This window comes from Pristis pectinata, chromosome 10 (assembly GCF_009764475.1).
Source record: "Pristis pectinata isolate sPriPec2 chromosome 10, sPriPec2.1.pri, whole genome shotgun sequence".
Taxonomy (NCBI): Eukaryota; Metazoa; Chordata; class Chondrichthyes; order Rhinopristiformes; family Pristidae; genus Pristis; species Pristis pectinata.
The window spans coordinates 32,487,419-32,514,043 of NC_067414.1; the positions used below are offsets into that span (position 1 = coordinate 32,487,419).

Here is a 26,625-nt window from a genome sequence, read left to right on the forward strand (position 1 = left end):
AAAAAGTAATTAATGTTACAGAAAAAGAGTTGAGAGAGGGATCCTGAATATGTCTGAAACAAGGACTGTTGCATGTATCTGACACAGAAACAGGCATAGCTTGGGCCAATACATGTTTTTATAGTTACACCTTTGACTTGGAGGAAGTGAGTGGAGTTGAGGGAGAAGCTGTTCAATGTAACAAAGAGGTGGTAAAAGGGGATGTGATAGACCTCTGTCTGAGGGAGAAGTGAAGGGACATCAGACCATTCTTGTGTGGGATACGTGTATCAAAGGATGTGACATTAAAGGTGAAGATGACCAGGGAATTGGAAACTTGTCAACAGGTTTGATGACAGTATTGAGATTGGTCCATAGTGAACAAAGTGCTGCAAGGTGGATTAGGAATTCAGTTTATCCCTTCCCTTCCCACTATCAAATCAGTGATTCACTTTTCTTCATCCTATTCAAATGGTTTTAGTTCTCATGTTTGAAAAACCACACAGGATGGGTGACTACAACGGAGAACACATCTGTTCAGTTTGCACAAGCTACTCTGAGTTTTCAGTTTCCTGTCACTTTAACTCTCCAACTCACTTCCTATCTGACTTCTCTGACCTCAGTCTCCTACGTTACTCCAATGCTGCCAAAGAATTGGTATCTGTTTTCTGCCAAAGAACTAATTTTCTATCAGCACATTTTGAAGTCCTTGGGATTTAATACTGAATTCAACAATTTCAAATACCTATTGTCTTTTTCATCTCTTAATCGATGTGGCTGTACCTTTCTGTTTCAGTTTTTTCTCCTCTGTCTCTAATTTTGGACTGCACCCTTTCACAGGCATTCCCTTTGTTTCCTCCACCATCCCCTCTCTCTGCACCTTAAAACACACTTGTTTTCTCATGTTTCCAGTTCTAATGAAGAATCCTTTACCTGAAATATTGACTCTGTTTCCCTCCCACAGGTGCTGCATGAGCTGCTTCATGCTTCCAGCATTTTCAGTATTTGCGTTGGATTCATTTTCTGCTTAAGCTGTCACAGCTTCTAAGAAATTGAGAGGTTGATCAAGCAATAGTTCTCCCCATGTAGAGCCTTCATGAATATTGTTTAGTAGTTGCTGTAGTGCAGGATCACTTCAGCGTTAACCTAATATTTCATTCCTTTTGTATTGCATTCAGTCGAAGGAAGACTAATAAATCTACAGTTGTGTATTATCCAATCGTTCTTTTTGAACATACATACCACAGTTGCCTGTTTCCAAAGTGCTGATACCACCATAGTTTTTACTAAATCCTCATAATGCTTGTTAGTGTCTCATAAATCTTTTTCCAAGCCTCTCTGTAATTTAAGTGATTGGTGTTCAGCATTGGCACATGTCCTTACTGTCCAATGGAAAAGCTCAAGTGAAAGTAGACTCAATGATAAATGATTTTAATTGGTTTTATCTGGTTCACAGAGAGTATCAAGCTCACAGAAACATCTTCTGGAGGTAATGCAATCAGCACAGAGATAGCCAGGCAAGTCAGGGAACATGCAAAAAAAAAAGAATCGGATGTTATCAATTTGTTCATTAGCTGTTTCTATTGTACACTGGTAATTAAGTTAAGGCTCGCAGATAAATCTGAGCTGGTAGATGCAGTTTAAGATCTGGAACAGATTATAGGAGGAAGGAGCATGACCAAAGGATATAGGGTGGCTGGGAGTGGGGGAAGGATGGAAGTGTGCGGGAGGGGAAGTGTTGACTAGTAAATTTAACTTTGTCCAGTAATGTGAAACGGACAAAATCAATTTTGGCATCAGTTGTTTGAGAGATCAGGTATAAAGGTTGGAGAAAGGAGTGACTGGAAAAATTGAGGGGCAGGTTAGAGATCGTGGTACTCAGAAGAAGATTTGATTGCCGGGGAGAAGCAGGTTAGCCAGTGGGGTAAGGGGCTAGAGTAAAATTCCAATAATTGGGCAGCTTTAGGACTTTGGTGGTGCCAGCCTGGTATATTTTCCAGACTATTGAATGTTTTGATAAATTAATAAATTTTCCAGTGAATCCGACAAGCTTAAGAGGAGTAGGAAAGGAGCACTCTGGACCCTGGCTCTGGCTGCAAACCTTTGGACCCCAGGATCACATTCCAGACTAATGGGTGAACCAGATGCCAGACTATCAGGATTTACGAGTGCTTGGATGGGAACTCAGCCTCATTAAAGTATTTAAATGAGCAACCCATTCACCCATCCCATTCAAGTAACCAATCAATCCATCGAGCCTGCTCTGCCATTCAATAAGATCATGGTCATTCCAATTTTGACCTCGGTACCACTTTCTGTCCCATGCCCCTTGAATCCTTTGACAGAAATTTAAACTAGCAGAAGCCAGTGCGCAGGCGTGGGAAGCAGTAGCAGTGGGAAGGGAGTGGAGAGTCACCTGAGCCAGTGAGGTTTTTTTTCCTATCTCCATTTGCTTGGTGTTTTTAACCATAAAAGGGAGGTAGGGTCTAGCGGAACGGCCGTCACTGGAGCGGCTATCTTTGAAGTAGGCTAGAGTCAGAGTGGGAATTTAGAGGCTTTGTCTCAAGAGGCTTTGATGAGAAGAGGCTGAGTCAAAGAACATGTAAGAAGGGTAAGTTTGTCCTTTTATTATTGCTGCTTTGGTCTTAGATTCCCTTAATACAGTGTAGGCAGGATGGCAGATATGGCAATGGAATGCTCCTCCTGTAGGATTTGGGAACTCAGGGAGCTTGATGGTCTCCCTGATGACTACACCTGCGGGAAGTGCAGCCAACTTCAGCTCCTGGAAGACCGGATTAAGGAGCTGGAGCTGGAGCTGGATGAACTGAGGAACATCAGGGAGGCTGAGCAAATCATAGACAGGACTTTTGAACAGGTGGTTACACCCAGAGGGCAGGATTCAGGTAGTGGATGGGTGAGCATCGAGAGAGGTAGGGGGAGAAAGAAGTCAGTGCAGGGTCCCCCTGTGGCCATATCTCTCAGCAACAAGTATACCCCTTTGGATACTGCTGAGGGGGATGGCCTATCTGGGCAAGGCAGCAGCAGCCAGGCCAGAAGCACTGTGGTCGGCTCTGAGGCTCAGAAAGGAAGGGTGAAGTCAGGCAGAGTGATAGTTATAAGGGACTCGATAGTCAGGGGGACAGACAGGAGATTCTGCAGCTGCCGAAGCGACGCCAGGATGGTGTGTTTCCTCCTGGCTGCTGGGGTCCTGGATGTCTCGGTGCAGTTGCAGTATATTCTTAAGGGGGAGGGTGAGCAGCTAGAGGTCGTGGTGCATATTGGTACCAGTGACATAGGCAGGAGAGGGGTAGGGGTCCTGTGCAATGAGTATAGGGAGTTAGGAAGGATGCTGAAGAGCAGGACCTCTAAGGTAGTAAACTCTGGATTACTTCCGGTGCCAAGAGCTAGTGAAGGAAAGAACAGGACGATAGCACAGACAAATGAGTGGCTGGGGAGATGGTGCAGGGGACAGGGTTTCAAGTTCTTGGATCATCGGAACCTTTTCTGGGGAAGGGGTGACCTGTACAAGAGGGACGGGTTGCACCTGAACTGGAGGGGAACTAATATCCTGGCAAGGAGGTTTGTTAATTCTACTGGGGAAGGTTTAAACTAGCTTTGCAGGGGCATGTGAACCAGAACAACAGGTCAGTAAGTGAGGGAACGGGCAGGAGGGCTGATGTCAGGGAATATAGTATCAGGCAGATTCCTAATAACAGATGTGATGGGATGAATGGTTTGAGGTGTTTGTACTTTAATGCTCGGAGTATTATGGGCAAGAGTGATGGATCAATACATGGAACTATGATGTTTTGCCCATCACAGAGACTTGGCTGATGGAGGGACAGGAATGGGTGATTGATGTACTGGGGTTTCAAAGTTTTAGGAAGAATAGAGAGGGAAGTAAAAGAAGGGGAGAAGTTGCAATACTAATTAGAGATAATATATCAGCTGTAGTCTGGAGAGATATAATGGAGGGCTCGGTTACAGAGACTATATGGATAGAAGTCAGGAATAGGAAGGGTGCAATCATTCCCTAGGGGGTGTACTATAGACCTCCCAGTAGCCACCGGGACATTGAGGATCGGATATGCAAACAGATTAAGGAAATGTGTGAAAATTACAGGGTTGTGGTCATGAGAGACTTCAACTTCCCTGATATAAATTGGGACCTTTTTAGTGCAAGGGGGCTAGATGGGGCAGAATTTGTCAGGTGTAACCAGGAGGGGTTCTTAAATCAATACTTTGACAGTCCAACAAGGGGAGAAGCTATTCTGGACCTGGGGTTGGGTAATGAGCCTGGCCAGGTGACTCACCTATCAGTGGGTGAGCAATTGGGGAACAGTGACCACAGCTCATTAACTTTCAGGATAGCTATAGATAAGGCTAGGTATGGGGCTAGCGGGAGGGTTTTAAATTGGAGCTGGGCAAATTATGAACGCATAAGGCAGGAACTAGGTAGAGTAAACTGGGAACACCTTTTTGCTGGCAAGTCCATGTCAAACATGTGGAAAATATTTAAGGATCAAATACATAGGGTGCAGGATAGGTACATCCTGATTAGAAGGAAGGACATGAATGGCAAAATGAGAGAACCTTGGATGTCCAGAGAAGTAATGAACTTAGTCAAGAAGAAAAAGGTCAAGTATGTAGAGCTTCGGAAGTTAGGATCAGGCAGAACACGTGAGGACTATAAAGAAGCTAGAAATGAACTCAAGAAAGGAATTAGGAAAACCAGGAGGCACCGTGAAAATTCCTTCGCAAGTAGGATTAAGGCGAATCCAAAGGCATTCTATACTTACATCAGGAATAAGAGGATAATGAGGGAAAGGGTAGGACCACTTAACGATAAAGAAAGGGAAACTATGTTTGGATGCAGAGGATGTGGGTGAGGTTCTGAATGAGGACGCAGAAATTGGAACTGAGGGCGGAAACATGTTAGGGCATTTACAGGTCAAGGAGGAGGTAGTGTTAGGTCTCCTAAACAGTATTAAGGTGGATAAGTCCCCAGGGCCCGAAGGTATATACCCCAGGTTACTGAGGGAGGTGAGAAAGGAAATTGCTCGGGCCTTGACTAGTATCTTTGTGTCCTCTTTGATCACGGATGAGGTCTTGGAGGACTGGCAAGTGGCTAATGTTGTTCATCTACTTAAGAAAGGAACAAGGGAAAATCCGGGAAACTATAGACCGGTGAGTCTCATGTCAGTTGTAGGGAAATTACTGGAGAAAATTCTTAGAGATGGGATATATGAGCATCTGGAATCCAATGGCTTGATTAGGGAAACCCAGCATGGCTTTGTGCAGGGCAAGCCGTGTCTTACTAACCTAGTTGAGTTTTTTGATAAGGTGACGAGAAAAATTGATGAAGGTAGAGCTGTGGATGTCATCTATATGGACTTCAGTAAGGCATTTGACAAGGTCCCACATAATCGGTTAATTAAGAAAGTTCGGGTGCATGGGGTCAGTGGAGATTTGGCTGTGTGGATCCAGAACTGGCTTGCCTACAGAATACAGAGGGTGGTGTTTGAAGGGACGTATTTGAGCTGGAGGCTTGTGAGTAGTGGTGTTCTGCAGCAATCTGTGCTGGGACCTCTACTGTTTGTGATGTACATAAATGACCTGGATGAGTATGTTGATGGGTGGGTTAGTAAGTTTGCAGACGATACCAAGATTGGTGGAGTTGTGAATAGTGTAGAAGACTGCCGATGGATAAGGCATGATATAGATCAGCTGCAGATGTGGACAGAGAAATGGCAGATGGAGTTTAACCCGGATAAATGTGAGGTGTTGCACCTTGGAAGGACTAATGTCAAGAGGCAGTACACTCTTAAGGGCAAGACCCAGTGTTGAAGAACAGAGAGACCTTGGGGTGCAAGTCCATGGCTCATTGAAAGTGGCTACACAGGTAGACAGGGTGGTTATGAAGGCTTATGGAATGCTTGCATTTATTAATCGAGGTATTGAGTATAGGAGTCAAGAAGTTATGATGCATCTCTATTGAAATCTGGTTTGGCCGCATTTAGAGTATTGCGTGCAATTCTGGTCACCTCACTATAGGATGGATGTCGAGGCTTTAGAGAGGGTGCAGAGAAGGTTTACTAGTTGCTGCCTGGATTAGAGGGCAGGTGCTATCAGGAGAGCCTGGCCAAACTTGGACTCTTTTCTCTGGAGCGGCGGAGGCTGAGGAGTGATCTGTTAGAAGTGTATAAAACTATGAGGGGCATAGGTAGGGTGGACAAGCAATATCTTTTTCCCATTATTGAGCGATCCAATATCAGAGGGCGTGCACTTAAGGTGAGAGGGGGTAGGTTCAGAACAGACATGAGGGGTATGTTTTTTACTGAGAGAGTGGTGGATGCCTAGAATGCGTTGCCTGATAGGGTGGTAGAGGCAAATTCATTGGGGGCTTTTAAGAGGGGCTTGGATGGGCACATGAATCAGAGGAAAATGGAGGGATATGGGCATTCTGTAGGTAGGAGGGAATAGCTATGTCAGCACAACATTGTGGGCTGAAGGGCCGGTTCTGTGCTGTACTGTTCTATGTACAATCTCCACCTTGAATATATTCAATGACTCCACCTCCACAGTTCCCTGGGATAGAGGGTTTCAAAGATTTTAAACCCTCTGGGAAGAAGAAATTCGTCCTTATACTGAAATGGATGGCCCGTTGTTCTGTAGCCGTGCCCTCTATTTCCAAATATCTCCACAAAGGGAAACATCCTATCAGCATCGAATGCCCTTCAGAATCTCACATGTTTCAATAAGATCAGCTTCAGAATCAGAATCAGAATCAGATTTATTATCACTGACTTAGATGACGTGAAATTTGTTGTTTTGCGGCAGCAGTACAGTGCAAAGACATAAAATTACTATAAGTTCCAAAAATAAATAAATAGTGCAAAATAAAAGGAATAAAGAGGTAGTGTTCACGGGTTCACAGACTGTTCAGAAATCTGATAGCAGAGGGGAAGAAGCTATTCCTGAATCGTTGAGTGTGGGTCTTTAGGATCCTGTACATCCTGGTAGTAACAAGAATTGGGCACGTCCCAGATGTTGAGGGTCCTTTAGTGATGGATACCACCTTCTTAAGGCACTGCCCCTTGAAGATGTCCTCGAGGGTGGGGAGGGTTATGCCTGTGATGGAGCTGGCTGAGTCTACAACCCTCTGGAGCCTCTTGCGATCCTGTGCATTGGAGCCTCCATACCAGGCTGTGATGCAACCAGTCAGAATGCTCTGCACCGTACATCTATAGAAATTTGTAAGAGTCTTTGGTAACATACCAAATCTCCTCAAACTCCTAATGAAGTAGAGCTGCTGACGTGCCTTTTTCATGATTGCATCAATGTGTTGGGCCCAGGATAAATCCTCTGAGATGTTGACACCCACGAACTTGAAGCTACTCACCCTTTCCACTGTTGACCCCTCATTGAGGACTGTTGTGTGTACTCCCTACTTCCCCTTCCACAATCAGTTCCTTGGTCTTGTTGACATTGAGTGCAAGGTTGTTGTTGTGACTCCACTCAACCAGCTGATCTATCTCACTCCTGTTTTCCTCCTCATCACCATCTGAGATTCTGCCAACAACGGTGGTGTCATCAGAATATTTATAGATGGTGTTTAAGCTGTGCCTAGCTACACAGTCATGAGTGTAGAGAGAGTAGAGCAGTGGACTAAGCACACACCCTTGAGGTGCGCCTGTGTTGATTGTCAGTGAGGAGGATATGTTATTACTGATCAGCACTGACCGTGGTCTCCCGATAAGGAAGATGAGGATCCAGTTGCAGAGGGAGCTACAGAGGCCCAGGTTTTGAAACTTGTTGATTAGTACTGAGGGGATGATGTTGTTGAACGCTGAGCTGTAATAAACAACATCCTGACATATGTCTTGCGGTTGTCTAGGTGCTCCAAAGCAGCATGGAGAGCTAGTGAGATTGTGTCTGCTATAGACCTGTTGTGGCAGTAGGAAAATTGCAGCGGGTCCAGGTTCTTGCTCAGGCAGAAGTTAATTCTAGCCATAACCAACCTCTCAAAACACTTCATTACTGTAGATGTGAGTGCTACCGGGGGATAGTTGTTGAGGCAGCTCACCCTGCTCTTCTTGGGCACTGGTATGATTGGTGTCCTTTTGAAGCAGATGGGAACCTCAGACCACAGTTGTGAGAGGTTGAAGATCGAAGATCTTTCATCCTTCTATACTCCCATGATTATAGTATCAACCTGCTCAACCTCACTCTATATGCCAGCTCTTTCTTGCCAGGAATTGACATAGTGTGTCTTCTCTGCACTGCGTCCAATGCAAGAACAGCCTTCTTATACATGGAAATCAAAACTGTAGGCAGTAGTACTTTTTTTCCTGGTGATAGAGATTATCTTAAGTTTCTCCTTTCCTATAGCGCCTTGGTTACATATTATTATTGGAATATTTGTTAGTGTCTTCTGCCATGAAGATAGAGCCAAAATATTTATCTAGAATCCACACCACATGTCTGTTTCCCGTTGTTAATTCCCCAGTCTCATTCTCTAATGGACCAATGTTTACATTATCCATTCTCTTCCTTTTTTTTCCCTGGAGAAGCTCTTACAGTCTCATTTTATAGTGTTTGCTATCTTTGCATATGTATATTTTTAGTCATCCTTTACCGGTTTCTAAAAACTTCCCAATCCCCTGACTTACCAGTAATCTTTGCAATATTTTATACCATCCTCAGCTTGCTTAGTTAGACATAGACGGTGCAGCCTTTTAATATGGCTATGTTCATTGGAATATACCTTTGCTGAGATTTAACCTTTAATATATTTCCCCAGTCCACTTAAGTTAGCTCCTTCTTTATACCATTGTAATTGCCTTTTAATGTTTAGAACACCACATTCAGATCCAAATTTCTCACCCTCAATCTAAATTTGAAATTCTGCCATGCAATGATCCTTTATAAGGGATCCTTTATTATGAGACCATTAACTAATCCTGTTTCTTTATATAATACCAGATCTAAAACAGCCTGCTCCCTGTTTCCTCAGAGTATTGCTCCTCAAGGCCGCCTTTGCCAATTTGATTTATCCAATCTGTATAATAATTAAAATTGGCCATTTTATTGCCCTACCTTTTATAATCCCCCATTATTTCTTGATCTATATTCCACAGCAACAGTTAAAAGAGCTTATATACTATTCCCACCACTGACTTCCAACACTTACTATTTTTTACATCCTCCATCTTTTAAAAATACTGTTTTAGGATTATGCTCCTTTAATTTTATATAATCATTTTTCTTTATTCTGACTTAAGCTGCTGCTGCACTCTTATTATTATATGCACTGCTGCTTCCCTGTACACTGGCTATTGTTACCATTGACATTGCTTTACATGATTGCTTTTTCCTTTTCCTTTGTCTCTCTAAATACCCTTTCACCTGAACCCCTATCTTCTATTTCCAGCATTGTTTTACTCCCTTCTGATCCTACCCTTGGGTTCCCATCTGTTTGCTAAATTGGTTTAAACCCTTCCCAACAGCCCTGGGAAACCACCCCCACCTCCCCCACTCGAGAGGTTATTGGTCCCGTTTGCAATGAGGTGCAATCCATTTGGCTTATAGAGATCCCACCACATCCACCCATCCCTGTTCAGGGGTGATGACAGAAAGCATTGCTCACACAGTGTAAAGGAAATCCAGAAGGTTCTCCCCTGAAAGACTATCTTTAATACCTTTGCTTGATAATAGGGTTTTGTTATGCCAAGGTAGTAAAAACTATGGAACCAAGACAGATGGAGTTAAAATATAAGTCAGCCATGGTCTAAACCTCACTGAATGATGGAACAAACGTTAAAGGCTGAATGGCTCCTTCTGACCCTTTGTCATTCTTTTAAACGTCACAGGTTCCGAATGTCATAAAATGGTCAAGATCACATAAACAAGAAGGTGATGAAATGTATCAATGTACAGGATCTTTGGTTAGGGCAGAGTATTTTGAGTAGTTCTGGGAACTTCTGTATGAGAAGAAAATTGTAGACATTGGAAGAATGTGCATCAGTTCATGAGAACAATATCAGAGAGGATAGGATAGAGTGTGATTGAAAAGCCAGGGCTGCACTCGCTACAGCAGACAGTATGCACGTGAGGTAGGAGGGACACAACTCCATTCATTGCCTCCTGTTATTGTCAGTGCTCTGAGCAATTACACATGCTGAGGCTGAAAGGATCTGATGCTAAAAATTAAGTAGCTTCTTGATATATTGATTAGAGAAACTCAATTTCTACTGATTGAAAAGTCATTAGCAATGGGTTAGCAATTTAAAACTATCAGCAATACCTTAATGGAGAAAGTCGCTTAAACTTGGAATGTTTTGTTAGAGGAGATATTTCAGGATGTTTCAGTGTGAGACCATTGCATCTTTTAAGAGAAAAATGAATAAATATTTGTAGAAGATGGTAATGTAAGACTAATGAGCAAGAACTTGCAGTAAGTTGTTTTGGATCAAATAGCTAACTCAGCCACTAATAGATCCTTCTCTAAGTTAATGTACCAAGAGTTTCCAGTGCACCCATAAGGTGCATCAGCATTCAATGTCCGTATCGGATGGGTGGTGGCAATAGTGTTGGATGGTGGTGTTGTTAGTGGTACTGGTGGTGTGTGTGTGTGCGTGTGTGTTGGTTCTCAACATTTGGTGGTGGGAATGTGCCTGAATGGGAACTGTGAGACTGCTGCTTGAGGTTGGGATGGAGGAAAAGGAGGGACCAGTGTGATGTTCATAGATCTTTTGTATTATTTTTCACTAAACCAAGTTACAAGACAGAGCTACCACCTAAACATTCTTTATTGAAAGTAGTCAATTATCAATAGTAGAGCCTGGTGAAACAATGTACCAAAAGCCATACAACAAAGTATACACAGTCCTTAAAGGTAAACTCACATTCAAATATGCCACAACTGGAATTTGTGGAATCAGGAAGGTTTTGGAGGGGATCAAGGGAGAATACCAGCATTTGTCCTGGTCAGTGAGTGGATCCCTGTGACCGCATGGATTTCCCCAAGTGCTCCAGTTTCCTCCAACGTCCTAAGAATGTGCTGGTGGTTTAATTGACTCCTGTAAAATTGCCCCTAGTGTAGGAGGGTGGCGATAGAATTGGGGGGGAGTGGATGGACATGTGAGAAAGATTAAGTTGCAGGGAAATAAGTGGCGGAATGGGACTGATGGGGTTGCTCCCAGAGCCAACATAGACTCGATGGGCTAAATGTCCTCCCATTTCTTTGCGAAATATGAAATTATATAGTTCAGGATGGAATCATGGAAAAATCCTAGACTTTATGCTGGCAGGACTGGATTCAGCAGTGGGGATAGGGACCAGCAGCACATCAGGGGATGAAGGTGGTGAGGTGGAATTGTTAGGTGGAGGGTGGCCTCAAGCTCTGTCCTCATTGAGAGTGAGGAGAATAGACCACAGCTGAAAAATTACATCGATGGACAGGGAAATGGCAGGTAATCTAATGTGGTGATGCATTTTGTAAGGATTAATAATGGGTAGTAAATTCGCAGTGAATGGGAGGATCATAGGAAATACTGAGGAATAAGCAAACATTGGTGCATGTGTCCATGGATCCCTTTTCTTTTTCAATATTTTTATTAGTTTTCAAATTAATACAGATTGATATATAGCATCAATATTTATACATGTAATACAAAGAGATCAGGCTAACAATCATAGCATATGTAATCATAAAGAATAAAATATAAAAAAACCTGTAGATCTAATGATCTCTTAGTAAATGAATATAATATAAAAGAAAGGAAAGAGAAAGATTTATTATATAAATTAAAAAAAACCCAAATCAATAGAAAAAAAATTATAAACAATATAAACTAAACAAAAAAAAACTTTTCAAAAGAAAAACAAACAACAAAAAAAAGGGAAAAAGAAAACTGGGCTAAACTTTCTCAGTAGAAACAGAACAATATTATGTCATCAAGTCTGTTCTTCCAAGTTGGAAAGTTATTGAAAGGGGATCTACATCATGTGAAAATATTGAATAAATGGACTCCAAATATCTTCAAACTTAAGCGAAGGATCAACAGTACCACTCTATGGATCCCTGAAGGTGGAAGTACAGGTAGATTAGGTGGTGAAGAAAACGTGGGATATTTGCATTCATTAGCAGGGGCATAGAATATAAGAGCAGGGACGTTAAAATACAACTATATAAAATATTAGTTAGGCTACAGCTGGAATGCTGTGTACAGTTTGGTCACCACGCTATAGGTAGGATATGAGTGCATGTGAGAGAGTGCAGAGGAGCTTCATCAGGAAGTTACCTGGGATCGAGTGTTTCAGTTATGAGGAGAAAATGGATTGGCTGGGTTGGTTTTCTTCAGAGTGGAGAACATAGAGGGGGACCTGATTGAAGTAGTCAAAATTATTAGGGGCATAGATAGGATAGACAATGCAAGATATTTATCTCAGCAGAGGGCATAGGTTTAAGTTAATGGATAGAAGATTGAGAGAGGATTTGAGGAAGAATTTTTTCACCCAGGGAGTGGAAAGTGCAGCTGGAGTGGGTGGTGGAAGCGTGTACTCTCACACATTTAAGAAGTATGCTGAAGAGCACTTGAAACACCATTTCATAGAGACTTCAGGCCCAGTTCTAGGAAATAGGGTTGGTTTAGAAAGGTACTTGATTATTTTCACAGGCACAGTGGGCGAAGGGGCTTGTATCTGTGCTGTTTGACTCTGTGATTCTTTGGCCTGCCAGGTTAGTGCTGCTGGAGTAGGACCATGTTCCTGAGAGTGGCCAACAACAGACACCCTCATGATAATGTGGTCTAATTAACCTGCAGTGCTCTATGTTATAGGGTCACACAACACAGAAGCACGCCTTTTGGTCCACTGAGTCTGCACTGACCATCAAGCATCCTTTTATATTAATCCCATTTTAAAATTTACCATAATCCTAATTATTGCAGAAATCACATCAGTTGTAAGATGACTTACAGGCAGTATCCGCCTGAACTTCCAATGTGATCTGAAATGATCCAGAAATGGTCACTGTCGTGCTTTACTCTTGGAAAAACAAATCAATTTTCAGTTATATAACACAAACAGACCAAGAGTTATGCAATTACGTTTTTGAGCAATAATGTTTTATGGCCTGCAGTCCTGAAATGTCTATCAGGTGATTATTTCTTGGTGCTTGATCCAGTTTGTGTGTGTTTTGCACAGTGAAAATGACATAGGAATTTCTCTTGACATCATACTATGACTCACTTTATGGAGGAATGAACAGCAGACTGGTTTATCTGGAATGCACTTTCCTGTGGCCTGTAATTAATCGTGACACATAATAGGAACTTAATACCATGGTGACAAAAATACCAGGCAAACAACTTGTGTAAATTCAACTGCTTCAGATAGCAAGAGGTGTCTGCAATTGGCATTGAACACAAATCTTCACAAACCTGCATAATTAAGAATGCACCAGTTGGCGAAGGGAGGAATTTGTGCCTATGAGTTACACCATTTTGGGAATTAGTTTTTTTCAGTTAACTGATGTGATAGTCCATCATAACATTCTATTGCAGTTGCATTTCTATAGAGAAGCACAGTGAATACTCAGCAAGTGAAGCAGCCTGTGCCTAGTGCAGCAAGACCTAGACAATATTCAGGCATGAACTCAAGTGGTAGGTAACATTCCTGCCATGGAAATGCCAGCCAGTGACCATCTCCAACAAAAGAGGCTTTACACAGCAGTCTATACCTTACCATTACTGAGTCCTCTATCATCAACATTGTGGGGGTGACCATTGACCATTGAACTGGACCAGCCACATACACATGTGGCCTCCAGAGCAAGTGAGGTGCTGCATATGCTCATCCCCTGATACCCCAAGATCCTTCTACCATCTTCAAGGCACAGGTCAGGTGGAATACTTCCCCAGATGACTGTGACTACAACACTCAAGAAACTCAGCACAGTTTAGGACAAAAGCAGCTTGCTTGATTGGCACCCCATCAATCACTCCAACGTTCACTCTGTTCAAGAAACAAAGGCTGCAATGTGTACCATCTGCAAAATGCACTATAGTTACTGACCCAGGCTATTCCAATAGCACCTCCCAAACCCACAACTTCTACTACCAAGAAGGGAAAGAGAAGCAGGTGCGTGGGATCTTCTTGTAGGTTCCCTCCACGCTGTGCACATCCTGATGTACAAGTATATCACTGCTCCCTTATCATTGGTGGATTTAACTCCTCAAACTCACTACCAAGATAATGTGGGAGTAACTTCACCAGGACTTCATCACCACCTTCTCAAAGACAATTAGGGATGGTCAATAAATACCGACCTATTGGTAACACTCAGATCCTGAAAATGAATTTAAAACAAATGCTTCCTTGTTTAGCATTATACATCTAGTTTTTCAAGGCAAGATCAACCCTGCAGGCGGAATCCTACCCAAATTCATAGATTTTGATTTGTGACATGTTTGATATATATTTTTTGCGATTCAGAAAGGTAAATGACTTTCTGCAGAGTAACCTGCCTATTGTGGATGTGTTACAATTATTTTAAAGTGCTTTAATTTGGAAATGGTCGTTCTGAAACTACTTCAGGTGAGAAACTATCACGTGAACAATCCCTGCTCTGGTACATGAAAGCCCAAGTCCTGGTGGGTCTGTCTTTGGTCTTCTTTGTAATAACACCAGTCAAGAAGGATGACCCTTAGACAATGGGCAAATAATGTTCAGTTTCCAAGTTACGATTAGCAAATATACTGTTAAAAGGATAGGATGTGCACAAAAATACATCTTAACAATAAACAGGAAAACATGTCAAATATGCAGTCCATGAACTTCGTGCCAAGCTTGAGCAATGATTCCTGCCCACTTTTTAAGCTTCTGAGACTCAAACTAACTATAGCAGGCACTTCAAGCCGCGTTTCGAAATACCACCAATACCATCAACACGGAAGCTTTTATTAGCCTAACACTGGCCTGATAAGTGAACCAATATCACCAACCTCTTCCTTGCCAACACACCCAGCAATGAGGCTGTAATTACATTAATTTGGTTTCCTGAGCTGGCCATTGCGTTTGCACACCTGATAGCAGACTCTGACACAGACTCTCTATTCCGAACTCTGTCACGGGAAGTGATTATTAGGTGGACGGAGGAAAAGATTCAAGGATATGCTTGAAGCCTCTTTGAAGAAATGCAATGACTCCTAGTAATCCCTGGCTATTGTTAGCTCCAAGTGAAGAAGGAGCATTTGGGAAGGCACTGAGAGGTAATTGTCCTTGCATAAGAGCAAATGGAAACCCAGAGTAACTGCAGAAGAAGCCCCATCAATTGCCTCCTGCCTCACCCATGGCAGAGACTGCAGGTCCCATCAGCACCTCAGAACCCTCAAATCTGGAGATGAAGCAAGTTGTCCTCAATCCCAAGGCACTGCCTAAAAAGTAGGCTCCATTCAATTTTCATTTGTGTTTTCCTATGCTCTCCTGAAAATTTTGCTTTCAATTTTTCCCTCAGAGGTTTTGATTGGATAACCAATATATCACTTCTTTCTTTGAAAGTGAAGAAAAGGCATACAGTGTCAAGTACCAAATGTATCACAAAAGCAAATGTGACGTTTGAAACTGATACCACTATCAGCAGAATATTTGTACATAACAATTAACTGCTATTGAATTATGTGCTCAAATACACTAGCACAACCTTCACACAGAATCAAAGAAAATTTGCAATAAAGAAGGCCATACAGGTCATCGTATCTGCACCTGTTAGTTAAAACACATTAATAGCCACCTCAAACTCTGAAAAATGCTTAGATGTAAAAATGTTTCACATACTTTACGCCCTAAGCAAATAAAAAGTGGAATATATGAGAATAAAGCAAATAATGACAGTTTCCCTTATCAAAATTCATTTTTTTACCAGTTCCAATGAATTCTCCAAAGTGGGTCCTGCGACATCCAGTTCAGTACTGGTTCTGTTTTCGATGTTTACTGTGTTTTATATTACTGAACACTGCACTTCAGATGAAGCTTTTCTCTCTGTTTGCCATATCCCCTTCATATACTTTGGACTTCCAGCTTTTATTTTCAAATTCCCATTTTGTGAAATGTGGCGGATTATGTTAGTTACTTATTTTTTTGCTGTTCACCTTTCTTTTAAATACTATCTCTGTAAATGGATTTGCAGCACTTTCCATAAACTCTGGGTTTCAGTGGGTAGCTATTGCCCTCTGTGATATGTTGAATCCAGATCTCAGTTCAGAGTACTTAATCAATTGAAAACAGCATATAAAATATAAAACCTCTAAAATACTAAAATATTCTGCACATACTGTATAAAATACTTTCAACAACTTTAATTTGTTGCTTTGGTTATTGACACTCTCCATTTGTGTAACACATTGGTCTAACTGGGTATTATAATGCATGATCAATTTTCAAGTTTGAAAAATAGAAAATATTCTATCCACCATAAAGGTAGTAAGCAAAAAAATCCTTGGATGTTATTTCCCAATGGAAGTGTACAGAGTTTAAACTCTGGTCCTCTGCAGCATAACCCAACTCCCTTCCCACATCTTATGATTAGAGGTTGTTTAAGTTAAAACGGGTGGACGCTAGCATCTGTAGCATCTTAGAGTGGCATTTTTTCCATCATTCATACCCTTGTCCTGCTTCCTGACCATTTTCTTGCACTGTAAGTACTTTAATGCTTTCCTGTTTCAGAAGCCAATTATGCTGCTTCCTTAGATAATTCCCCATTTATACTAACTTGGAGCTCAGGTCTGACTTGCCTGAGCTCCTTCTTCTGGTTTCAGTGAACTTCATGATATTTTTGTGCCAAAGGGTTTCCTCCAAGGTTCTGATTTTTGGCTTTGCCTGATATTGCAATGCTACTAATTGACAACTAAAAATTACCATTGTGATGGATCGTGGTTATTTTCCTGTTCCTTTTCATTTATGTATGGGTAAATCGTCAGTTAGCCTTGGGCATATTGGGTGATGCTTCAGTATTTGTATTCCAATGTCAAAACTCCCATTTTGGACAGTGTATCAAGGAGAGTGGTAACAGTTGTACAAGTTTCCATCATGTGTTGGGGTTAGAGATGATATTAAAAACTTCAGAAATGAAATTTATATGGTGAATGGGGAAAAACACAAATTGACAAACTTCATATACTTATGACAGCTTCTGGTGTCCATTGGTTGTGACAATTTACATTGCACCTTCTTTTCCATGAGCCTCCAAGTTACTGACTTCTGTTGTCTCATGTGTCCCAGGACTCAGCCAAGGGGAGGAAGAGGCTAAGGAGAAAATTGCTTGGTTACTCTTTCAGCCAAAGAAGTGACATAAGACAGCGAATGATCTACAACAATGGCACAAAAGGAAATACAGAATGGTGGCATATTTTGCAGAAAATACACATGGCTCTTGCATACGAAGATCACTGATTGCTATACTTGAATGCACAGTCCCCAGTGTTCTTGGAAATTTGATAAACAGGCTTCTTCTTCGGTTTTTAAAGATACATCTGGGAAAGCTTTTGTACATACAGAGGACAGAAGACTATTCTGTTGCTCTATAGTTTCTGACAGGGAATCACTGTTCTCTGAGTCTCTCCTAACATGTAATGCAGATAAGGTCAGCCTGGAATTACTGAAGTCCCAGTCTAATACTGTTAAATCTGGCCCCTCCACCTCATTATGGTGTTCTTCATTCAGTATGTTGCTATCTAATACAATAGGACATTGGTCAACATCATCCATTGGAGGCTTTCCAGCTAGTGGCTGTGGTTGAAACTGTGACTTATAATTACTCTGTTCTTGTTCCAGTGGCATTCTTGGAAGATAAACTCTCCCATGCTGAGCATCATGGGATCCAACTTTAGCCCAGTCAACCTCGCTCCCTTTAGTCCCTGTGTTTGGATCATTGGCAAGAGATTGGGACAGGTAACTCATCTGCTGTGGATCCTCAGCCTTCCCATTTGGTGAGTGGAGCAGTTGCTCATATTTTGGGTTCAGACATGTATCTATTGCGAGGAACGCATACTCAACATGATCCTGTGCCTGCTTGCTGATTAGAGGCTGTGATGGCATTTGTGATTTGTACCCTGATTGTAGCGGTTCACCATAAGTCTCACTTGGCAGCTGGACGTTTTGCAGCTGTTGAGGGTGACTGATGTTCTCTGTTGCAATGTCTTCAGACTGAGTTCCTTTCAACTTTTCGTTTTCATTTGAGGGACCACTTTGCTTGAACTGAACAGATATGGGCACGTCCCTCTCTTTGCCACCTGCACGGTTTTCTGTTGTTGGACTTTCAACAGTTTGAGACTGATATATACTTTTTTCACTTTTTGTTACTAAAGGAGTGGCTTTCCATTCATTTGCAGACTCGTTGCTAAACTGGGATGTTAAAGGGATTCTGCAATCATCAGCATCTATACAACCATGCGATGATATTCTACTGCTCCCATTTTCCAGAACCATAACATTAATGGTCAACGATTCAGGTGAAAAAAACAGGAATGTTTTCTTTAACGGGTAACCATGTTGTAGCTGAAAAAAAAAGATAAAGGCATTAAATAGCTTCAAATAAAGCACTTATTGGTCAATCATTTATCCTTTAGTATCACTAGCATAAACATGTTCAGCAATCACAATCTATACAAAAATATATCGCACATTTTTTCATGAAGATTATGCCTCATTAATTAAATGAAATAGTGTTGTCAGTTCTCTGAGATTTAAAACACCTTCTCAAAGTTCTTCTGGGGAAAACGTCTGCAAGTCCATATTAAGAAATAATTCTTAAACACAAATAAAAGAAAGTAATCTTCACAACTAAACTACAGCAACAATTTCTGTCTTTGGTGCCCTTGCATACAAGTTTAGTTCACTTAGTCAACAGATCCAAAATTAAGGGACCTGCTACCCATAGTTTCCTGTAGATGAAGGTATTTATGGGAAACTGTGGTTTGAATTTCCAATGTCCCCCCCTCCCCAAGCATTTGAGGCTTTTAAACTAAGATTCTGAAGAGGAAAATCTAGAGCAACAGTTTTAAAATGGATTCAAGATTTGCTGCATGAAGCAAAATTTTGATAATAGTCATAAAATCTAAAAAAGGCCTAAAGCATTGTTTCATATTCCTTTGATGGCAAATGTGCTCTGATGAAGAAATTTTGATCTGAAACATTAACTCTTTCTCTTTCTGCAGATGCAGCCTTTTCTGTTTTTATTTCTGATTTCCAGCATCTGCAGCTTTTTTTGTTTTTCAATTAGTGGGTTAGGTTCAAACTGGCACAAGGATGCTTCCTCATTTACTTTGACAGAGGAGAATGAACACGGTGAAACAAGTAAGCATAAGTTAATTTAGTTTTTTTTTAATTGTGAGAGCATTTTAGAGAACTTTAAGTTGCATTTCTTCTTCATTACTGTTTTTTTTAGAAAAAAAATTGTAGCTTTGAACGTTTATAAACGTTTTTTGACAGCTGTTCAAATGTCAGGATCCTCCTCTATTGCTTCCTAACCATTCAAACTGACATTCTTCTACCCCTCAGCCACAGTCCCTGCTGTGGTTTCTCCCATTATGTTTTAAATTCCTGCCAGCCCTCTCCTTCCCCACAACACCCTATTCCTTATTCCAATTTGTTGCAGCATTAGGCAGGAACTCCCAGTTTCATACAGCTATCTAGAGAATTCCCATGCATCCAATCCTAAGGAGCAACTGACAAGACTGGGAAGTGGGATGTGGAGTGTGGAGAAATTAAAAGAAAGTGCATTGGCTGTAATTCATCTGTTTCAAATTTCAGTAGCTGATATGGAGAATAAAAATGTATATACTGATATATCTGTCCTTTGCAGCTCTTTATGGATGTGATCTTCCTTTGTTGGAGGACAGTATGGTTAAACTAGCAGGTGGAGATGAAACTGCCCATGTTAATCATTGGCTTAAACAACAGGTTAATTTGACCATGACCCAACACCATCATTACACTTTTTGCAGTGATCAAATGTGTTAAAATTCTAATTGTTAATGATATTTGTTCATGGAGTTTAATGTAATCCTGAGATCTGGACTAATGATTAAGAGACTCAAATTCAAATCCCTGTCTGGTAGCTGGGGAATTTAAATTCAATTATTTAAATCAACAATATTGACTAATCACTAATATCCTTTATGGATAGGAACCTGTTAATCTCATCTGGTCTGCCCTAACCATAACTCCAAACCTACAGCAGCATGGCTGAGTCTGAACTGCTACCTGAAATGGGCTAGCAAGCCATTCAGCCCAAGCACAGTAAGTGCTTGCCTTGCCATGTCGAGTTGGTGGTGTTGTGGATAGTGTAGAAGGTTGCTGTAGATTACAACAGGACATTGATAGGATGCAGACCTGGGCTGAGAAGTGGCAGATGGAGTTCAACCTGGAAAAGTGTGAAGTGATACACTTTGGAAGATTGAATTTGAAGGCAGAATACAAGGTTAATGGCAGGAATCTTAGCAGTGTGGAGGAACAGAGGGATCTTGATATCCATGTCCATAGATCCCTCAAGGATGTCGCACAGGTTGATAAGGTTGTTAAGAAGGCATATAGTATGTTGGCCTTCATTAGTCGGGTATTGAGTTCAAGAGCCATAAGGTAATGTTGCAGCTCTATAGAACTCTGGTTAGACCACACTTGGAGTATTGTGTTCAGTTCTGGTCGCCTCATTGTAGGAAGGATGTGGAAGCTTTAGAGAGGGTGCAGAGGAGATTTACCAGGATGCTGCCTGGATTGGAGAGCATGTCTTATGAAGATGGGTTAAGCGAGCTAGGGCTTTTCTCTTTGGAGCGAAGGAGGATGAGAGGTGACCTGATAGAGGTGTACAAGACGATAAGAGGCATAGATAAGATATCTTTATTAGTCACCTGTACATCGAAACACACAGTGAAATGCATCTTTTGTGTAGTGTTCTGGGGGCAGCCCGTAAGTGTCGCCACGCTTCCAGCGCCAACATATCATGCCCACAACTTCCTAACCTGTATGTCTTTGGAATGTGGGAGGAAAACGGAGCACCAGGAGGAAACCCATGCAGACACGGGGAGAACGTACAAACTCCTTACAGACAGTGGCTGGAATTGAACCCATGTCGCTGACGCTGTAAAGTGTTACGCTAACTGCTACACTACCGTGCCTGAGTGGACAGTCAGAGATTTTTTCCCAGGATGAAAATGGATAATATGAGGGGGGCATAATTTTAAGGTGATTGGAGGAAGGTATAAGGAGGGTGTCAGAGGTAAGTTTTTTTCCACAGAGAGTGGTGGGTGCGTGGAACATACTGCTGGCAGAGGTTGTGGGGGCAGCTACATTAGGGGCATTTAAGAGATTCTTAGATAGACACATGGATGATAGAAAAACGGAAGGCTCTGTGGGACGGAAGGATTTGATAGATCTTAGAGCAGGATAAAATATCGGCACAACATTGTGGGCTGAAGGGCCTGTACTATACTGTAATGTTCTTTGTTCTATGTTCTAATTTGGGAAAGCCAACTTCCTGCTACTTTTGCTGCACTTTTGACCTTCTTCATGCTAGTGACTTACATCCATAATCTAACACTTTCTTTCAAATGTGAATATCGTTTCAACAAATCTAAATTTAAATCAATTTCTCTCATTATTTCATGTACACTTTAAAAAAAAATAAGATGCTCAGGAAGAGGCATAGGAAGAGGGCATGTGAACTCTGAAATTTGCTATGTAACTTTCTTCAATTCAACTTTGGATGTAGATGTCACTGGCAAGGCCAGTGTTTATTCTCCATCCCAGCTGTCCTTGAGAAAGTGGTGATGAGCTAATTTCTTGAAGTGGTGGTATTCTAATGCATCCATTACCATTCTCTTATTAGATTTTAGAGGTCATAGGTTTTGTAGGTGTCAGAAAAACCTAGGCGAGTAACTGCTGTTCATTTTGTGAGATGGCAAACACTGCAGCCACAGGATGTCAGTGGTGGAGGGGGAATGTTTACGATGGTGGATAGAATATCAGTTAAGCAGGCCACTTTGTCCTGGATGGCTTTGGGCTTCTGGAGTGTTGTTGGAGCAGCATTCATTCATGCAAGTGGTAAGCATTCCAACATGCTCCTAACCTGTGCCTTGTAGACAGTGGAGAGGTTTTGAAGTGTCAGGAGATGAGTCACTTGCCACAGGATGTCCAGCCTCTGACCTGCTCCTGTAGCCATGCTACCTATGTGTATGGCTCAAGTGGATTTCCGGTTGATAGTGACCCCCAAAATATTGATACTGGGGGACTCACTGATGATAATGCCATTGAATATCAAGGGTTGATGGTTAAACTCTCTCTTATTGGAGATGTTCACTGCCTGGCACATTTGCGGTGTGTATGTTACTTGCCATTTATCAGGCCGTATCTGAATGCTGCCTAACTCTTGGAACAGTTCACTTGCTCAAGAACTGTGAATGGAAATGAACATTGTGCAACCATCAGTGAATATCACCCCTTATTAAGGAAGGTTATTGAAGGAGGCAACTGACAATATTTGACAGAGTGTCTGGGAGGTGGTGTGCTTCTTTGCTACTTTAACTGGGTTTTTGCATGCTGCTGATAAAAAGATTCAAGTTTCTCAATGCCTTTCCTTCTCCATTTTGGATTAGTTGAGGGCTAGGGATTCCTAAGAGTTGGTGAAGATTCCCTGCGCACAGGAACTTGGGTGAGGTCTCATAAAAGCTCTATACAATTGCAACAAGACTTTCTTACTTTTGTATTCTCACTCCCTCGCAATAAAGGACAACATAGCACCTCTATTCCAATTTGCATGCTGCAGCTGTTACTTCCTTGAACTTCCTGTACCACCACACCCAGATCTCTCTGCACGCCAACATTTACCAGTTCCTCATCATTTAAAAAATGTTTTTTTTGCCATTCTTCCCTTGAAAATGAATAAACTAACATTTTTCTCATTATACTGTAAATGCCACCTTCTTGCCTGTTTACTTGCTTAATCTGCCCTGTTCTCCACACATTTTCCCTCCTACCTTCGGAAAAAATTCTCTGGCTGTGTCTAATTCTAGTTCACCTATTACAATATATACAGTTGTTGCACATTACCTTGTCCATAAATGTTACTCTTAAATAGATAAAACCTTATCTCCTTATGTTAGATGAAGAGCACTGTAAATATTTGCACCATTGATTGTGCTGTTAAATTTACTACGAGCAAGTTATTTATATATTTCCTGCTGCACTGTTTAAAATAGGCTCCCTTTTTGTAGGGCTCATACCAACAGTTGTATCACATTAGTCCATTGCAAAATAATCTGTCAGAAACTCCTTACCAGATTTATAGGTTGCTTCTGATCACTGGCATTCACGTATTTGTACATAAAGCAGCACATCAAAGCGAACAAAAAAATAAAAATGAAGATTGGCATAACACATCCAAACAGAATAATTTTAACCATTTGTTTTGTTGGATCTGTCAAAGAAAAGGAAGATATAATGAAAATGCACAAAAAATTCATATAAAGTATAAATGCTCAGTGGGTTATGCAGGTGAAGGAAACAGATTTATTGCTTCCAAATGATGGCTTTATATCTGAACCGGGAAAAATTGGAAATAAAATGACTTAAAACCCTAGAAAGAGGAAAATGAGAGGCTAAACAAGTGGGAAGGCCCGCAATATAATGGAAAAACAATAGGGACAATGGTGAAAGATGAAATAGGTGAATAAATAAATAAATAATCAAATGAAGGGTTAAATGGGAAGGACATGTGCATTATCTGAAATGGTTGAGCTTAATGTTGAGTCTAGGTTTATGTGTCTTGTCAGAAGATGAGGTGCTGTTCCTCCACTCTCATTGTGTTTCACTAGAACAATGGAAAAGATAACAGGCAGATGTGAAATGGAGAATTGAAGTTTCAGGTGAGAATTAAAGAGACAGATGATTCGAAACTTAGAATCTTGCATATGAACTGATTAGAGGAGTTCTACAAAGCAGTCATTTGATCTGTTTCTGGTGATTCCAGTGTAGAGAAGACTACATCATGTGTTCTGAATATAGACTCAGCAATTCTATCATATAATATTTCTCTAGTTATGTGATTGAAATTTGATTTTATCTGAAGTGAAACATGACAATGCACACTCTAAGTAAGTTATGAAAATCCGCGAAGGCAGAAATTTAGAGGTGAGAATGAAAAGATTCTAAGATGGTACAGAGCATTTTTTAACATAGCAATGAACAATTAAATTGTACAAACCATAGCAGGAATAAGGTAGGCTTTGTAGACGAATGAAAAGATATTGTGATAATTCACTAGAATGACACGAAGAATATGAGTTAAAGGGACTGATGCTGGAATAGATAAAATCAAGACATGATTTAAAGATTTTCATATTAGTAAAAGCTTAAAAAGGTGACATTTGATGAGGCAGTAACAAAGAAACAAAGACTTAGCATTACTGCTAGAAGAACAAAGGAAAAGTTAGAAAAAATGTACATGTAGTAGATTACTAGAATGCAGAATGAGTTAATATGAATTCCAGTTAATTCCTTTTAAGGAAATATATAAAAAGGATACAGTGAAAGAGGCAAGGTTAGATAGAAGAGCTATCATGAGGAGGACCAGGCACAATGGGCTGCATTCGTTCCTCTGAACTGTGATTTCTATGATCATTGCACATCTAACAATTCTACATGACATAATAAACAATCTTGAGCTAGTTGATTTGTATAGTTTCTCATTAGATTGGTATCCTCACCTTTTGGTGTTGTTGTACATTGAGTTTCAGAAGGGCCACTTTTTCTAAAAGTGGAATGTTCCACTGACCAGGCAGTTACGCAGTATGTGGTGTCATGTTCCAGTGTGTCTACTTTTTTAATTTCACCGTTTTCCATGAAAGTCCACTATAAGAAGCATCAAATTATAATTATTTTTTTTTAAATTGTAAATATTTCCTACACAATTTTAATTTTCTAGATTAGCCAATGAAACAATGTGTTTTTCTTTAACTCAAGTTCAAACTTTGGGTACTACTTCCTTGCATGTACATGTGACTACCCTAGTGCAGTAGAACTCTGTTTATAACCCATGCTGTTTATAAATTATTATCATTGTTTATTGTTACCAACACCTTCTGGTGAATGAATGGAACAAAATGGCTGTTCCCCATGGTCAGCACATTGTCATTGACCTCACAATGTTAACTATGTTTTATCTTATTTCTATTCAATCTTCAGATCCATTGAAAAATGCTATTATGATAAAACATAAAATAAAAATTTCTCTTACCGACTTATTGGTCTTTTTGTTGATAACAAGCACTTCAAATTTTAATTCATGGAGAATTTTAGTGAGCGAAATAGATTGGACATGATGGTTGTCTTGCCATTTTTTGGGAGGTGTCAATGTGATTAAGATGGAACAAACCCCAGCTTCCAGTTTTACTTTTGGGGGAGTGAACTTTGCTGAAAGGTAAGCAAATATTAAATCCAAGCACACAACATTTGCCATTTAAGACATAACTCAGTAACAGATACACAAGGAAAAAAAAAATCAAAGAAAAGTTTGCCATTCAGTAGTCCTGTTGATTTATTTCCTAAATTGTGAAACAGATTGTTATGGTTATTCTGTATTTCTAACCTCAGAACAATGAATTTTGCAAGAAGTTATCAGAGGAAATAACCATTAATGTATAGATCTTCCTTTATTGTTCCTATTTTCTGTTTGCTGTTTTACTCTGCTTAAAGCATGAAAAATGACTGGGTAAGATATGACTACGTTAAACTCCAAACATCACGAAAAATTCATCATTGGGATTAATGTAGGGTTAGTATAAATGTGTGGTTGATGGTTGGCGCAGACTCAATGTGCCAAAGGGCCTGTTTCTGTGCTGTATGACTCTATGACTCTGTCAGAAATAATTTAGTTCAAAAGAAATAAATGTTAAAAGTAATGACTCAACTTGCTAAGCCGGAAAAGAGAGTGTGTTTCCTTGCCAAAGACACAAATTTTATATAAGAGCAGTAATGATGAATTTTCTTCTGTTAGTGCTTAGATTTTCCTACCGTTACCTACTAAAACCCTAAAAAGAAAGAAGAAAGGTTAGAAATCTATCCTTTGTTGTTTGTACTAAATGGGTCTTATAAAATAGAATGTTGTGCTCAGCTTCCAAAATTTGGTTCTACTGACTTCAATGGAATCGAATTTCTTACCAAGGGTGCACTGTGAACCTACCACACTATGTACAGGTTTAGTGTAATTGATCAAAGATAAAATTATACTCTTTGAAGTTGCAAAGCAACTTATCATGAACTTATGATATTCACTTGTTTGCCTTTAGTTCACTACTTCTAATACGCATGCACTATTCAAAGTATTCATGTATAAACCTTGAGATAAATAAAAATTCATTGTGTGATGATGTTGACTGAGGGAGGAAAGAGCCTGGACAGGAGAACTCACTGCATTTTTTTGCTATTTTGATACCAAAATAGCATTTGGCCCATCACAAACATTTATGTTGAGTTTATCATGTGTTAAAGAATGTGATAAACTTTCAAACCTATAAAGCTTTTCAGAATTAAATATAGTGGATTTATCAAGATTTATACTGAATCATACTGGACATTAGATTTTACCTTAGC

General features: G+C 40.5%; 1 protein-coding gene across 1 annotated transcript in view; it reads right to left on the bottom strand.

Annotated features, from left to right (window-relative positions):
* Positions 1-15,939: 15,939 nt before the first annotated feature.
* LOC127575108 (interleukin-20 receptor subunit alpha-like) overlaps positions 15,940-26,625 on the bottom strand; it is a 32,786-nt gene continuing 22,100 nt past the window's right edge. The window contains exons 4-7 of the mRNA XM_052024768.1: positions 25,271-25,446; positions 24,741-24,885; positions 23,313-23,452; positions 15,940-18,537 (exon numbers count right to left, since the gene is read on the bottom strand). Coding sequence (XP_051880728.1) covers positions 17,437-18,537; positions 23,313-23,452; positions 24,741-24,885; positions 25,271-25,446 — 1,562 coding nt within the window. The 3' untranslated portion in view covers positions 15,940-17,436. The remainder of the gene's footprint in view (positions 18,538-23,312; positions 23,453-24,740; positions 24,886-25,270; positions 25,447-26,625) is intronic.